This window comes from Equus asinus, chromosome 5 (assembly GCF_041296235.1).
Source record: "Equus asinus isolate D_3611 breed Donkey chromosome 5, EquAss-T2T_v2, whole genome shotgun sequence".
Lineage (NCBI taxonomy): Eukaryota > Metazoa > Chordata > Mammalia > Perissodactyla > Equidae > Equus > Equus asinus.
This window is the reverse complement of record NC_091794.1, coordinates 85,788,038-85,803,625: the sequence shown is the minus strand read 5'-3', so window position 1 is coordinate 85,803,625 and position 15,588 is coordinate 85,788,038. Positions and strand designations below refer to the sequence as shown.

At 56.0% G+C, this 15,588-nt stretch overlaps 1 protein-coding gene across 4 annotated transcripts in view; it reads right to left on the bottom strand.

The window, feature by feature from the left end:
- Positions 1-15,588, bottom strand: part of GRIK3 (glutamate ionotropic receptor kainate type subunit 3) — a 219,589-nt gene that overhangs the window by 44,939 nt on the left and 159,062 nt on the right. For all 4 annotated transcript variants that reach the window (XR_011503476.1, XM_070510324.1, XM_070510323.1 and 1 more), the window contains 2 exons: positions 10,091-10,198; positions 6,656-6,769 (listed from right to left, as the gene is read on the bottom strand). Coding sequence is in view for 3 of the 4 variants with exons in the window: in XM_070510324.1 (XP_070366425.1) it covers positions 6,656-6,769; positions 10,091-10,198 (222 nt within the window). In the remaining variant the exon portion in view is untranslated. The remainder of the gene's footprint in view (positions 1-6,655; positions 6,770-10,090; positions 10,199-15,588) is intronic.

Genomic DNA, 15,588 nt, shown 5'->3' with positions numbered 1-15,588 from the left:
ATGAGCAATGGAAGCCCCGGCAAAGACCCTCATCGGAGGTCCTTGGGCGCAGAAACCCACCAGCAGCCTCTCGCCAGGCTCTCGCTGTGGCAGGTGGGCTCTGGCTTCCGGGCAGTGCTACCTCTCAAAGTCCCACCCCACCCAGGACTGATTTACTGCAGATCTTCACGGTCCTGCGAGAGGCTGCAGAGAAACGGCTGGGGAGCGTCTGCCTCCCCAAGGGTTCCTGCCTCCCCGGGGATTCTGAGAAAACCACTTCTCAGTCTAATGGGGTGGAAGGCTGGGTCCTTTGGCTAGACTCCATGCTAAACCTCAGTGCCTCCCATCCCCACTGCCAACCAAGCAGGCAGCTCACAAGGCTGGAGAGAAGAGTCCAGGAGGGGCCGTGTGGGGAAGGTGCTGTGGCTGCCTGGAGGAAAGGGGACTTGGGCTAGAGCGTATATTGCCTGGGTGCAAATTAGTCTCTGGGAAGGTGCTGCCCAAACCCTGACAGAGGGCCTGGTGAGCAGGGCCTGGGTGGGGTTTCAATCCTAACTCATCCATTTGGTCAGCTGCTCTTGTGCAGTGAACGAACTGCACCACCGCACCTGGTGGCCCTGATATTCGCTCAAGGAAAGAATTGGAGAGAAGGTCTCATCTTTCTCAGGGGAATCACCCACCACACGTAGATTCCCTGGGCAAAATCTACCACCTTTTGTAAAATGGGGCTAAGAATAGAACCTTCTGGTGCCGGCCCAGTGGCACAGTGGTGAAGTGCACATGTTTCACTTCTCAGTGGCCCGGGGTTTGCTAGTTGGGATCCCAGGTGCGGACATGGCACTGCTTGGCAAAAGCCATGCTGTGGTAGGCGTCCTATGTATAAAGTAGAGGAAGATGGGCACAGATGTTAGCTCAGGGCCAGTCTTCCTCAGCAAAAAGAGGAGGACTGGCGGTAGTTAGCTCAGGGCTGGTCTTCCCTAAAAAAAAAAAAAAAAAAAAAAGAACCTAACTTACAGGACTGTTGTGAGCATTAAATGAGTCAATCTATGAAAAGCACTTAGAACAGTGCCTGGCATACATAAGTTGCAATATTATTATTATTATTAATATTAATATCATTATCATCTTCTTTCTGTGTGCCGGGTGGGCTGTTACTGCAGCGGCCTCTCCAGCCTAGAGACCATGCCCAATGTCACCAAAGGTGAAAAATCACGGCTGGCAGGCGGAAAACCATTTTGGGAAAGGTCCCCGAGATCGCTCCCTTCCTGACCCCCTCCCCAGCCCCTCCCGGGCCCTATCCTCTAAAATTAGCACTTCATCTGTGAAGCCACCGCAGCCCCAGAATCTATACATCTCCATATAAATACGCTGCCTTCAGAGCAGCTGTAAAATGCCATTAATTTCGGGAAGTGCTCTGCGGATGGCATGCATATTTAACAGCCAAAGCCCAGAGCATTAAAATGGTGCTCGCCTTCGTAATGTGTCTCTAGACCTGCAGCATTTCCTAGGGGGTAATTCTGAACTCCGCCAACTACTTATTCATGGACTATTTCACAATTTATTACTGGAAATGTCCAGACAGCCAATTCACAAGCTCTCTCGGCTGCTAATCGATTGCTCAGTGAAGGTGCCCTCAATTTCATAACTTCACGCTCTCCTATTGCTCTGGGAGAACAGCCGGAGAAGCAGGGGTAATATTTCTCTTCAACAAGTCACAGGAAACAGGGGTCCAGAAAAATAACCTTTTCCGACTTTTCTTTGCCGAGGCTCTTAGTCTCGTTTCTCTCCGATCACTAATATCAGTGTGAAAGGCGGGCCTGGTGCTAAGCTTCTCCCGCTGATAGCACCTGTGGAGTTGGTGGAGGGGGTCATGGGGAAAGCAGGTAGGCGTTAGCTGCCTAATAGCTGAGTTCCCAAGCCCCCTTCTGACTTCGGCAGCATCAATACACACCCACATGTGCACGCACATGTGCCCACAAGGCCACTGGCACAAATATACCACGTTCTCGGATGTTCTGTCTGCCCAGCCCTGCTCGGACACAGAGGCCAAGGGCCCTGGACCCAAGGCCTTGGCTTCCGCCAGTTAGAACCAGGACAGGGCATTAGGAGTTCTGCCCTCCCAGCAAGTGGGGCCCAGAGTGGTCCCCCGCCTGGGCTGGTTCTCCCAGCTGGCATCCTGGCCTCTTTTAGCTTCTCCCCTCTCCCGCTGCTGGGTGCCACGGATCCAGCCCGGCTGACAGTTGAATCTAAGTGGGTCATGATGCGCGCACGGCACAAATTCAGCCATCGGTGCGTATCCAGACACCCATGCATAACCAATCCCACACCCGCACAGGTACCCACATGCATGCCCACACCACCACTCGATTCAGCAGCCAAAAGAACGCTGAAGCTTCAACAGCAGGGCCCCCAGGGGTGAGTCGGGTGTGTGTTCTTGGTGTGCGAGCTGAGGTTTGGGCGGATGAATTTTTCATGAGCTCATGGAAGAGCGGAACCTGAACAGAGGCTGGGGCCGGGCAGGGAGAGGGCGGGAGGCCAGGCTGCCAGCCGCTTGCTGCTGCTGTTTCAGCCTCAGGGATGGAGAAGGCTGCCTGCGGCTCTGAGAGGCCAGAGAGGGTGGAGTCCAGGCTCTGGCCATCTGTGTGTCCAGGGTAAGGTGCCCTTAGCACCTAACCCCGGGGTTCAGGATAGGAGAGAAGAGGAGAGGGTTCAGGGGCAGCCCACACGTCTCTGTGCTCTCTGCCACATCCAGATTCCAGGGAAAAGAAAGAGGGGGAGAAACCCCTCTCGTCAGGGTCTCGGGTCCAGCAGTCGGATGTTCCTGCGCTCACGCCTTGGTACCTGCCTGTCACTCAAAGAGCTGTTGCCCTGACAACAGACTTGCAGACTGGCAGGGGCCAGCGCTTTCAGCAGGAGGTGCTGGCCCTGTTTTCAGGCCGCCAAGCATGGGGCTGGATTTTCAGCCGGTGCAGCTGGGCTGGGCTGGGCTGGGCCACTCCCCATATTTGTACAGCTATGCCAACCACCCCAGCCTGAGAGCACCCCCAGGGCTCTGGGATGCGCAGACCACTTTTATGCACACTCCCTTGAGTATCTGGATGAGCTCTAGGTTTCGAGGTGGCCCCAGGCCACTCCTTGCATGGGCATCTCTCTCTTAGGAGCCTCCAAGGGCATCTTCAGCTGGACACAGAGAGTTTCTTGGAGACCCCAGTGTACAGGCTGTGTGTCACATTCTCTGTCCCCATGAGGGATGCTCCAGAGGTCATCCCCTCCATACCTCTGTCTCCAGGAAAGACTAGACTTCTATCACAGGGAGAGTAGACTCCACCGTCTGTGATCTCTGGGCAGTAGGGGTGCAGAGAGCTGAATCACGGGTCACCCCCAGGCCATGTGAGTATCTGACACTGGGGTAAGATGTTCAGTGGGACATCTGCTTCAAGTGGGTCAGCAGCCACGTCACAGGTCAAGGCAAACGGGTCCCGGGGTAAGAGATTATCATGATCTCAGGGCCAGGGGCTCAGACCTCGATCAAGGCAGGGGATGAGAGCGTGGTGGTTGGGATGTGGAGTTTCGTGTATCAGCAGGAGACTAGAGGTCTAGGGGGCTCAGGAGGGCAGAAACCCTGATGCTTTCCAGGGCCAGTCAGGAAACACCTATAGAAGACGCAGCCAAGTGTAAACAATAGGGAGCGGTGGGGTCTGTGGGGAGCCAGGAAGGCCCACCAGGCCTGAAAGGCATTCAAATACAAGTTCAAAGTTTACAACACGCCCTGTGCTAGACATAACCTCTGGGACCACGGTCAGGGGTCAGTCTCCCGTGAGGTTCAGGGCTCTGCTTGCGGGTAGAAGCAGAGGTTTCTCTGGAACTCTCACTCTGTCTACTGTATTAAACCTGAGCTCACCGGGGCCTGGATTTGTAGCCAATAACAATAATGACAACAGCAGCAGCTATTGCTCAGACAGCACGCACTCGGTGCCATTTGTATTTATTACTCATTCACCCTCTCACTCAATGAAGTAGGTGCCGTTACGATCAGCTCTCTTTTTCAGATGGGGAAACTGAGGCACAGAGCAGTTAAGCAGTCTTCCAGGGTCATGCAGCTAGTGAACAGGAAAGCTGGGACTCAAACCCAAAGGTCTGTGCTCTTAACCATCACACGGTCTTGCCCCTGTGTCCTGGTCCTCCTGCATGTCCCAAAGAGCTGCTAGGCTCTTGTTTCCTGGATGAGGGGTGGGGACACAGATGGAGCTACATCCAGGCTATGGGCCAAGAGGGGCTCTTCTCCTCCCCTGTCCCTCGGGATGGCTGAGAGCCAGCTGGACGCTGCGGGTGGGACCTCCAGCGAGCAACAGAGCACAGCAGGTCGGCACCTTTGCAAGAAGCTGTGAGTATTGACCAAGAGGCTTCGAGAAGAGCATGGGATGTCTGCCAGATTCTGCCTCCGCTGGTGTAGAAAAATCCCTCTGCCTTTGCAGAAGGGTCTTATGCCCTTGAAATCAGGCTGCTTGCATCTTAATAAAATTGAACCCTGGGCTCTCTCAAGGTGTGGGTATTTTGCATCTTTCTGGTATGGTATCTTTAGCTCGCCTCTTGCTCTAAGAGTATTGTCTTGTGGCTGAATCATCTTAGCTCATTTAACCACCTCTCCCCTAATCTCTTCAAGCACACTGGTTTTACCTTTTTTTAATCTGGTCTTGTGAAAAGTGTTTTATTTATATCTCACATTTTATGCAGCTCTGCTTTTAATCTTTCACCACCTTTTTATTATTTTATTTTTAACCTTTTATATTTTAGCTTTATCACACTTTTATCCTTTTGCTTTCTGACATCTTGGCTTTACATTTTCTACCTTGTCTAGCCGGAGCTGTTAATTATTTATTTTAATTTTTCGTCTTTCTTGATGGCTTTCCTTTTTATCTCATTCCTCACCTTCATTTTTCTCTTTATTCTTCTCCTTTTAACCTTTTTATTTTGTTCTCTTTCAACTCTCTTTTTTTTAATCTTTTCTATCTTTATCACATCAACACTCTTTTAAATGCTCCTGTCTTCCCTTGAACCCCTTTGCTGTTTTTATTTGTTTCTTTTTAATCTTTTAGTTGTTTTTTTTTTTTTTTTTACCATGTAGTCCTTGTTCCAGATGAGAACTTTGACTTACTGGTTTTAGCAGCCTGATTTTTTTTTAAGCTAACAACAAGTCGATCAACAAAGGCAGGCAGGATGTATGGTTGTCAGGAAGGTGCCAATGGGGGTCTCGCCCCCCAGATGGGGATGCAAGTGCTTCCCCTGCCCTCTCGTTCTGGCTCCTTCAGCAGTGGGACTAGAACCACCATCAGGTCTCCATCGCTTTTATGGGATCCTCTCAATAGTCACGGCCCTGTGGGCTGAGGACGAGATTCACAGGCTACAACTGCTCCCTACAGGCCGGTGATGCCCCTGCTGTCTGCTGCTCACTGGGATTCCTGGAAGAATGGGGTTTAACTGTTATATCCCTTCCCGCCCCATGGTGTCCACCACCCAGCCACGGAGCACGTAGCCGGTCAATCGCACTAAAGGGAGGACCTAGGACCGTCGAGTGGGGCCTGGCCGAGCTGCCTCTGGTGGAGAGGCAGGTGGGGCAAGCCTTGTCCCAGCACCATGGAAGGGCCCAGCGTGGGGTGGCCAGCCCCATTCCCAGGTTCCATCCGTGGCAGCCTTACTTTATCCGAGGCTCTAAGTTGGGTTGAGCTCCCTTTTTTTGTAGAGAATGACCTCAGCCTGTGGTCCTGACAAACGTATTTGCTTTATTATAAGGAGAAGCTGACCGGAGCCAGAATTGTCCCCAAAGGGTCTTTGGTGAGAATCCACCAGGCTGCGACAGGGCTGCCTCCCCCAAACGTGGTCCAGCTTGAGCCCCCAAGAGCACTGCTGCATCTCCAGAGGGTGAGTTCTGAGCCTCCGGACGCCCTGGAGGCCCCCGGGAGTGGGCTCCGCTCCGGTCAGTCACAGGAGGCCAAAGCCCTGGGTGTGTCGTCCTGCCCGCCCTGAGCTCTGAGGTGCAGAGAGCCTGGGAGCCCCGAGAGCCACTCCTTGCGCTGAAATGATCAGAAGAAGGAGGCGCTCTACACCCCTGGGGAATGGAGAGAAGGGGATAGGGAGAGTGGCCAAGGCCAAGAGACACCATAGAGAGTGGGTACATGTGTGGGCTCCCAGCACCCGCTGGGCTCTCTGGGTGTGGCCACAGCACTCGCCACAGCTGGGGGGACAGTGGGAGGGCCTTTTCCCCAGGCACTGAGGTGGCAGAGGTGGACCCTGAGTCCTGCAGAGGGCATGACAACCCTCTTTCCTTCCACCCCGTCATGGTTCCTATTCAGGCCTCAGGGACTTGGGGTGGGTGAGGGTGAGATGCAAACACACGGGTCACTGCAGAAGGGCTGGCCGAGCAGGAAGAGGCTGCTCAGTCACCCCCTGGGGTCTTTGGCCTGTGGCCATGAGCAGAGTTACTCTCTGAGGGCCTTCTGAGGGACCCTAAATGTGTCCACCTTTCTGCAGCTCCACCTCCGCCGTCTTCCAGCCTCCCAGCAGTCTCATAGAGATGTCCAGTCTATAGTCGCTGGGGCGATGGAGGGGTCTTTCTGACCCTGACGGCCAGCCCACCCCCAGGTCAGACAGCCCCTCCCGCAGGGCTGCAGGCTCTTACCAGCACTGTGGTGACGATGAGCGACCTGTTCGTCAGAGAGTCGGTGACGTTAGGGCCCCGGCCTTTGGCGACTTCCGTGATGTTGAGTCCCTCAGAGGGACTCCACACTCCAACCTGGATGGACAGACAGACAGAGAACAGGAGGCTAAGTCCCCAGTCTCTCCATCCTTTCTCCACACACCATCAAGCCCATCGTCTCGTTCATTCTTCATGAGCATCATCATTGTCGCTAATATGTTTTGAGCTAAGCTTTCTGACAACTCTGCTGCCACCCTCCTTCTCAAAGGAGGCCCCCAAGGTGTTGAGTCTTCTGAATTTGGCCACCTCCCCCTTGCTGGCAAACCCATCACAGCTGGAAGGGAAAATGCAGAGGGAGAAAGTGAAGGTAAAGACAGCCTCAGGGAGCTCAGCCGGGCGCCAGCGTGGGAAGGAGCAGATGCCATGATCAGGGGTCCTGGGTCAGGGCCAGGTCCTACGCCAGGACAGAGTCACTCTGAGCCTGGCTGGGCCTTCCGCCTCCTGGAGAAGACCCTGGACACCCAGCTGTTCACTCACTAGGTCTCACCCCCAGTGCCAGCTCCAGGCCCGGACGCCCTCCAAAGCTTAGGACAGGGCCTGGAGCAAGGGAGATGTTCACCAAGCATTTGTGGAAGGAGAGAGTAAACAGACGATGTGTCACATGCAGGAAGGCAGGCTGGGCAGGAGGCTGGCCTTTGCAGCTGTTTGGGGGCGGGAGGCTGGGGGGTGGAACAGAGTGGATGACCCTCACTGGAGGCTTGGGATGCCCCTGGATTTGAAGGCAGTTTGCTTTGTGGTTTTACTTCTAAACTTGGCAGGTACCCCGGCTACAGCAGCATAATCTCTGTCCCCACAGCGCCCTTGTTGATTTCCGGCCTGAGGCTGGAGGGAGGCAGGGGAAGATCAAGGTTACAAATTGTGCTAAAGCCCTGGGCCTCTCGAAGGTCCTTTTGGACCCAGCTCTGCCCGCACCTCAGCTCCTCTCTCCTGAGGAAGGCTCGGCACGCCCACTCTGTCCTTGGCCCAGTTCAGGGGGGCACTCAGGAAACCTAATCAATTAAACAGAGAGGCCGAATGCAAACAGCCCATTAAGAGAGCTGTGCGAAGCAGATAGCAGAGAGACGTGTAATTACGCTCCGGTAATTCTGCCCTAATCCTCCCAAAGCCACCGGCTGGAGCTGGCTGGATCAGCTACGACCCGGCTTAGCAAACAGAAGTGATGATATGAGAGGCCGAGCGCCTGTGTCTGGGGCTCACACTCTCTCCAGGCAGCATCTCTGTCAACGCAGACCCTCCAGAGCCGAGAGGAGAGGAGACAAGCAGACAGCATCAATGAGGCTCTGCTTTCAAGTGGGCCGAGCTCTGCAGGAGGGTGCCCAGCAGCATGCCTGGGCGCAGGAGGTGCTCCCCGAACCTCTGTCTGGAGGCCAAATGAACAGCGGGAAGCCTTGCCCCAGCAAGCATCTATTGAGTTCCGACGGCATGCCCTCCTAGACACCAGGCACCATGGGGACGTGAGAACAGTTAGGACTGAGGGGGACTGGGCCTGCAGAGGCTCTGCCCACAGTCTGGGAGGAGCCTCTGTGGGTGTCTCTGCAGGTCAGCCTCTGTCCAGGCACAGGAGACGGAGCTTTTCTTGAGTATTAGCTATGGTCAATTTGTACGAGTTGCCGGGAGGGCTGTTGGGAGAAGGATGCTGTGGGTGGGCTCAGGTGGCAAGAGTACTCTGAAGATCAGTTACCGATGCCTGCCATGGGCATGGGAGTGGGAAGCGGTGGCATGCGTGCCATTTCATTGCCATCCTTAGAATTTTAGGCTATCCCCAGAGATGGACAGCTGAAAGAGCAAAAATGAGACTACTTGAGTGAAAGCTATTCCAGTAGTTCTGTCAGAGGAGGAAGGAGTGCCCCAGCCCTGCGGGTGTTTAAATAGAAGCAGGAAGACTGTTTGATAAGAACTCAGATAGTCTGTACAGGGTCCCACCAACTGGCCCCGAAGATCTCAGGAACAGAGGCCACAGCACCTGTCCTGAAGGGAAGGTGCGGCATGAACGAGTCGCAGAGGAACGGTGAGATTTCCCCAGCCGCCTCTCCCCACACATGGGCCCCACAAGTCTGTGTGAAACTCAGGAGTGAACGGAGGAAGCTTGGCCACAAGGTGCAACCCGGGCAGAGCCAGGTCCGTGCCTGAGGGAACGAACCAGGGAGACAGAGGCCGCTCCTGCCACCAGGGCGATTGTGTGGGCAGAGGCCCTGAGGTGCAGGAGGGAGGGGGCGTGACTGGGCCACGGAGGGCAGTGGAGACGAGGCCTGGAGAGGCAAGTGAGGGCATTCCTTGGAGAGGCTTAAAGGCCAGGGCGAGGCGGCTGAAGCTAATGACCTGGCACTGGGGAGCCACGGCAGGTTCAGAGCAGGGTAGAGCTCTGCTTTGGGAAGCTTCATCCGTGTGCATGCTCAGGGTGGCTGGAGGGCTCAGGAGAGGAGAGGTGGGAGGCCAGGAGGGGGTGTTAACATAACCCAAGGAAGAGGCCTGAACCAGGGGGCTGGGGGAGGAGAGTAATCCAGGACTCCTGGAGGCCCATGGGCATCAGGGGCCCCTCCCCTTCCTGGCCTCTGCTCCCTGCATTTCACACACCCCACTCCCAGGGTTGGAGAGGCACCCTGGGGGCTCCCAGGGGCCAGCCTGCTGTGGGAGAGGGTGTGGCTGAGCCCCTGGCTCCCAGGTCCCAGGGGACACTGAGAAGTGGGGGCTAGTCTTAGATTTCTCTTCTCAGCCCAGCAGCCTGACTCTGACAGACTATGCTGAGGGTTCCAGGGGTGGTTACTGGCCTCATTACAAATATTTCTCTGGAAGCCAGATGGGAGGCCCCAGAAGCATAGAGGCCTTAGAAGCCTAGAGCGGGGAGTTCAGAAAGCATGAGCTTCAACCTCTCTCCAAGGGTAAGAGTCTCCAGCCTCCCAGACAAGCAATCGCTTTGTTCAAACTTTGCTTGAATGCCTCCAGTGACAAGGAGCTCACTACACCCCAGGCAGGTACCCGCTGGTTGTTAGAAAGTTTCTCTTACCCAAGGACACGTCTGTCCCTCTGCCCCATGACAGCCCTGTAGGGACTTAGAGACGGTCCGTCTGCCCCATGAGCCTTTCACTACTTTTCCCGGTGAAGCATCCCCGATGGCCGTTGCTGCAGGGTGACGGTTTGGGTGTCTGCTGTGGCCAGGCCACTGGTTCTGCACCTCCCATTCTGACCAGGGGTCCGCGTTCTCTGAAGGGCTAAGGCACGGGCCAGACTGGATCATGTCGAGCCCCGAGGGGGCAGCTGGACTGGGGGCATTGTAGGGAATTCTACAGCTGGGGTCCATCGTAGGGAATTTAGGGAGCCTGCTCCTCTGCCCGCCCTCCCGCTCTTGAGCCCACGCACCTTCTCCAGGCCATCCTCCTTCAGGCTGATGATGTCCAGATCGAAATCGGTCCGTAAGCCACTGGTTTTGTTGAAAACAATCCGTCCAGTTAATCCTTCCCATTGAGCCTGCCGGAGGAAAGAGGGCAGAGCGGCAATTCCTCGGGCTCATAAATCATCATTCGGTACAACCGTACAATGCTTCATTTTAATTACTCCTTGCACTGATACTGCTCCCCCAAGACCGTGATTAATTAATAATCACCTCCATCATTGCTCGGGCTGTGGTGCGAGCCAGCGATTTCCATAAATTCTATTATGCGCTTTAGCCAGCTTCACACTTGCACCTTCTCATGTACAACATCGATCTCGGACGCGCTCAGATGAGCCCCCGCGTCGAAGCCGTGAGAAGGGGGAGCCCACCCGGGTCAGGTCCCCCGAGAGGGGCAAGGCGGCAGGCGGGCAGAGCTGGGGCAGGCGAGACCCACTGAGGGCAGAAAGCCAAGGGGCCAAGCTGGCCGTGGCTATAAACCCAGACTCTTGGGGTAGCCCCCATAGAGCCAAGGAGACACAGAGGGTCCCCCATCACCCCCAGCCCTAGCTCCGTGCACCTCGTGGTTCAGAACTCTGGGGTCAGAATGCCGGTTCAACCATAGTTAGCTGTGCGACCTTGGGGATTTCATTTAACATTTCTGCCTCAGTTTTCTCATCTAGAAAATGGAACTAATAATAGTGCCCATCTTACCAAAATGCTATGAGAATGAAATGAGGTTAAGTCTCATAAAATACTTAGAACAGTGCCTGGTACAACCTGAGCCCTGAATAAATAGGAGCTTTTGTTACTTTTTATTTTTTACTTTTGGTGAAGAAGATTGGCCCTGAGCTAACATCCGTGCCAATCTTCCTCTATTTTGTATGTGGGATGCTGCCACAGCATGGCTTGATGAACAGTGTGCAGGTCCGTGCCTGGGAGCTGAATCCTCGGACCCCAGGCTACCGAACTGGAGCAGGTAAACTTAACCACTATGCCACCGAGCCAGCCCCAGCTTTTGTTATTTTTTTATCGTCGTTAGCATCATGAACACAGAGAAAGAGGCAGGCAAAGAGTCAGAGAAGGTTCATGACCCAAAGCGAGAAGAGCTTCATCTTCCAGGTCAGAGGTTGGCAGACTCCGCTGGCGGCTCAAACGGGCCGCTGCCTGATTTAGGAAATGGTCTATTAGATCACAGCCGCGCCCAGCTGTGTTATGTTGTCTGGCTGCCTCTGCACCGCATCTGGGGAGCTGAATGGTTGCAAAGGAGGTAATCTGGCCCGCCAAGCTCCAAATATTTACTCTCTGGCCATTTGCAGAAAAAGTTTGCCAACTCCCGTTCTAGGTAATCTCTCCTCCGAGGGTCTGGAGCATTAACTCTCCTCGCCACCACTCACATCCTGCCACCACCGCAGTGGCCTCAGGAGGCGGGCCAGCGAGGGTCATGGTCCCCATTTGACAGAGGAGGAAGGAGGCGCAGAGGGGGTCCCCAAGCTCTCAGAGAGAATGAGGCAGAGCCAAACTGCAGCTCGGGGTCCCAGGACCCCGGCCCTCAGGCTCTGGCTGGTTCCCTCCTCTCCCACCTCCTGGGAATCAGGAGGCAGCCGCCTCACAGGAAAACAGCCAAAAGCTGGGGCTCTCTGTGTCTGCGAGAGGAACAGACCCGCACGTCCCAGAGTCCTGGGGACCCTAGGATGGCTGGGGGCTCACACAGCCCGACTGGACCAGAGCGGGTAGGGGAGGGCGCAGAGCGTGTGGGTCTGAGTGTCGGAGTCCTTGCTTTGCCACGTTTGGTTTCTAATCCCACGGGGGCCGTGGTCCTTGCAGGTTCTGAAGAAGGCTCCTGGCCTCTCCCTTACTGAACGTCCGCAGCTCCATCCCTGCTTACATTCACAATGTGACCCACAAGTTCATGGATCCCCAGAGGCCTATCTGCAGATCCCAAACTAAGACCCCCAGGGATCTCCAAGCGCTTGGGCATCTCAAGGGCCCTGTAGGTCTTCTGGATCAAGGCACTGGGGCAAATGGGTACGCTAGCTCAGGCCGAGGGGCAGCGCCTGGGAGGCTGGAAACAAAGGGAGAGAGAAGGTGGGCTTTTGCGCAAGGGGTCTAACCTCTAGGCTTCAGGGAGGGGAAAACTACCTACTCCTCGGGGTCAAAAAAGGTATGTAAAAGCTTAGCCCAGGGCCTGGGATACACGATCCCCACTAAGTGGCGCACACTATGACTTCTCCTTTGTTGCTTCCCTCTCGGGAGCTTCCTTGGGTCAGGGCTGACCTTTGGCTGCAGGAGCAGGGCTGTCACGGGGGCCAAGGCCCAAAGCCTCAGTAGAAACCCTGTCACAGCGGGCTCCTCTTCCCTGCGTGGGCTCATGTAGGTGTCATCGCGATCCTGCCAGCTGGTGTCCTCACTGCCCCCGTTTTGCAGTCATGGACTCTGAGGCCCAAAGAGGGGTTGAGCCACGAGGGTCCAAGTAAGGGTGGCGCAGGACAGAGTCCTCTCTGCAGGAGCAGAGCTGAAGAGCTTGGGGTCACAGTACCCAAGTGGAGTGGGGAGATTCATGGAGCCCCAGGAGCTGGAGGCGGGGTTTGGGATGGAGAGAAAAAGATGCGTCAGAGAAGGTGAAGACCGCTGTTTAGGACTTCACAGGGCGGCTCAGCTCCCCTGAGGCTGGCTCTCCAGTTCCTTTGCCTTCCCCTCCTCTGCGGCCCCCACACCCTCGGCTGTCTCCCGGCCCCCAGGGGAAATCACAGCTCGTGCCTTCAGACCTGCGCTCTGAGGCGAGGCTTTCTCCTCGTCAGCTACAGAGGAATTAAATGCCAGCAGGTGTGCGGCCTGTCTGTGGGCGGGTGGGCCGGGGCAGGGCCAGGGCAGGGAGCTGCCGGCAGCTCCTCCTCGTGACATTTTCCGGCCGCCCGCCCCTTCCAGCTGCTGCTGAGGACTCGCTAAATGAAAGATGCTTCACACGCTCTGAACTCCGGCCTGGTATTTTCCGGCTCCTCTCAGAAATGCCAAGTCTTTAAAATGATTTACTGTCACACAGTCAAGAGGGGGAGATGGGCAACTCGGAAACGGTTCGAGGGAGTCTGTGTGCCGGGCTCGGGCAGGGCACGTGGGTCCTGGTGGCGGCCAGCTGCGGGTCTGTGGGCAAGCCATGTGGCTGCTCTGGGCCTAGGTCTCCAGGCCCTAAAATGGAGGGAAGATGAAGGTGTTTCGGAAAGGTCTCTAAAGAAGCGTGAGCGGTGAGGGCCATTCACTGGGCCAGGGGCCTGGAAACAAGAGGGCCGGGTACACCAACGTGGGTCGGTCAGGCCTGGGAGGGAGAAGGGGGCTCCCCCCCATTTTTTTTTAACGTATACTTTTTACTGAGGAAGAGTGGCCCTGAGCTAACATCTCTTGCCAATCTTCCTCTTTCTTCTTTTCTCCCCAAAGCCCCAGTACCTAGCTGTATATCCTAGCTGTAAGTCCCATCTTCTATGTGGGACGCCACCACAGCACGGCTTGATGAGCGGTGTGTAGGTCTGTGCCCAGGATCCGAACCGGTGGACCGTGGGCCACAGAAGTGGAGCGCGTGAACCTAACCACAATGCCACCGGGCTGGCCCCAAGGGGCTCCTCTTTCTATGGCGTGGGCAGTGATGAATCTGCTCCCCTCAGGGCTTCATGGCCGAGCCTCAAGCATTCCATGGGGTGAGGGGTGAAGGGGGTGGCGGTCCCTGAAGCTATGTGGCCTGGAGATCCTCTTTAGCTGGAAACCCACCACGGAGCAAGAAGCCATGGTGATGACAGTTATGAGGATAGAAATAACAGTAAGTGATAGCAGCCAATCTGTTCAGCTCCTGCTCTGGGCCAGGCGCTGTCCTCGGGGCTTCACACATATCATCACACACTTATCCCTACGACCCCAGCATTATCTCCATTGTACAGAGGAGGACCTGAGGCACAGAGAGGTTCAGCAGCTTGCCTAAGGTCACACAGCTAAAGAGTGAGTGAGCTTCAAAGCCACTTTTGTCGGGCTCCTAAGGGTCCCAGGGTTGTGGCCTGGGTCACCGAGACCCGCCCACTGGCCTCTGGCTACAAAGTTGGAGGCCTGCCAAGGAAGGAGGCTAGGAGTCAGGCCTCAGAGCTCCCTGAGAATCAGCTGATGATCGCCCAGGCCAGCCAGGCCTTGCTCAGGGCATCGAACAAACAGACTTCCGCTGCGGTTTCGGGAGGTTGGATGAGAAGGGACCATCATGGTCCTCTTACACCCAAACATCTGATCCTGCAGTCCCTTCTGGGGGCGAGGGGGCTGGTGCCAGGGACTTCACTGCTCCCTCACAAGGACGATGAGACAGTTTGCCAGGTGAGAAACTGACGCGCAGAGATGTCCAGGAACTTGTCTAAAGCCACACAGCCGGGAAGAGGGAGAGACAACCTCTGAAGGCATGTGTGTCAAACCCTAAAGCCCGTGTCCCACCCATATTCCTTTTAGTGTCGTTCCGAAACGCAGGGGGAGCTGGCACTGGCCTCATCCTGAGCGGCACGGTGAACTCGGGACCTCCCGGAAGGCTGCTGGTCCGCGGAGCACGTGCTGGCGGTTTCTCTGTTGTCTGCCCTCCCAGCTCTGCCTCCCTCGGTGTGTGGGGCTGCGCTCATTAACGTGATGACCTGCTGGAGGCCTGCCGCCCTCCCCCGGCCGGCAGCTCTGTAGCGAGGGCTCATCTGTTTCAGCCCCACTGGATCCCTAGTGCCAGCTCAGTGCCTGGCACCCAGCAGGCGCCCACAAACATGCTGGATACACGAGTGAACCCCCAAGGCAGGCGGCTTCACGGTGCTGCTGCCGAGAGAGATGGTCTGGGCAGAACCCTCCCAGAGGGCTTCCCCCGGCTGCACGCCATGTTGCCCTAGACAGGGCCACTCCCTCAGATCCAGGATGACCCTGCCCAGGTTTCGACCCCCCGAGCCGCCCTTGTCTACCATTGACTGGGGTTTGATGCTGCCCGGGCCCTGGGCGAGGTGCTCGGCACATGGATTTCCACTCTGTCTTCCCTTCACCCCTTTGAGGCAGATGCTCTTGCTACGTCCATTTTACAGATGAGGAAACTGAGGATCGAAGAGCTCGTCATCTCACCCAGAGTCACACAGCCAGGGGTGATGGAGCCAGGATGCAGGCCCGGGCCTCAGCTTCCCCCATCTGTACAACAGAAACAATCAACCGCTGTCCCCAGCTTACAAGGACCACGGTGATGGGGAGTCCTTGACACTGAAAGTTGACCCTGGCTGTTTCCATGGCCATCTTCTCGGCAGCAGGACGGCTTTCATGCTCTCTGCTTCCTCTGAATCAGCTCCTGGGTGGGACGTCTCCACAGCTGCCATGGCGCCAGGAGAGCCAGGTCCCAGGAGGGACCCCAGCCGAGAAGGTGGCCGATGGGCCCATGACGTGAAGGTGAGTTTGTGGGGCTGATTATTATTGACGGAGCCTCCTCTGTCCCCCACACGGCACTAGG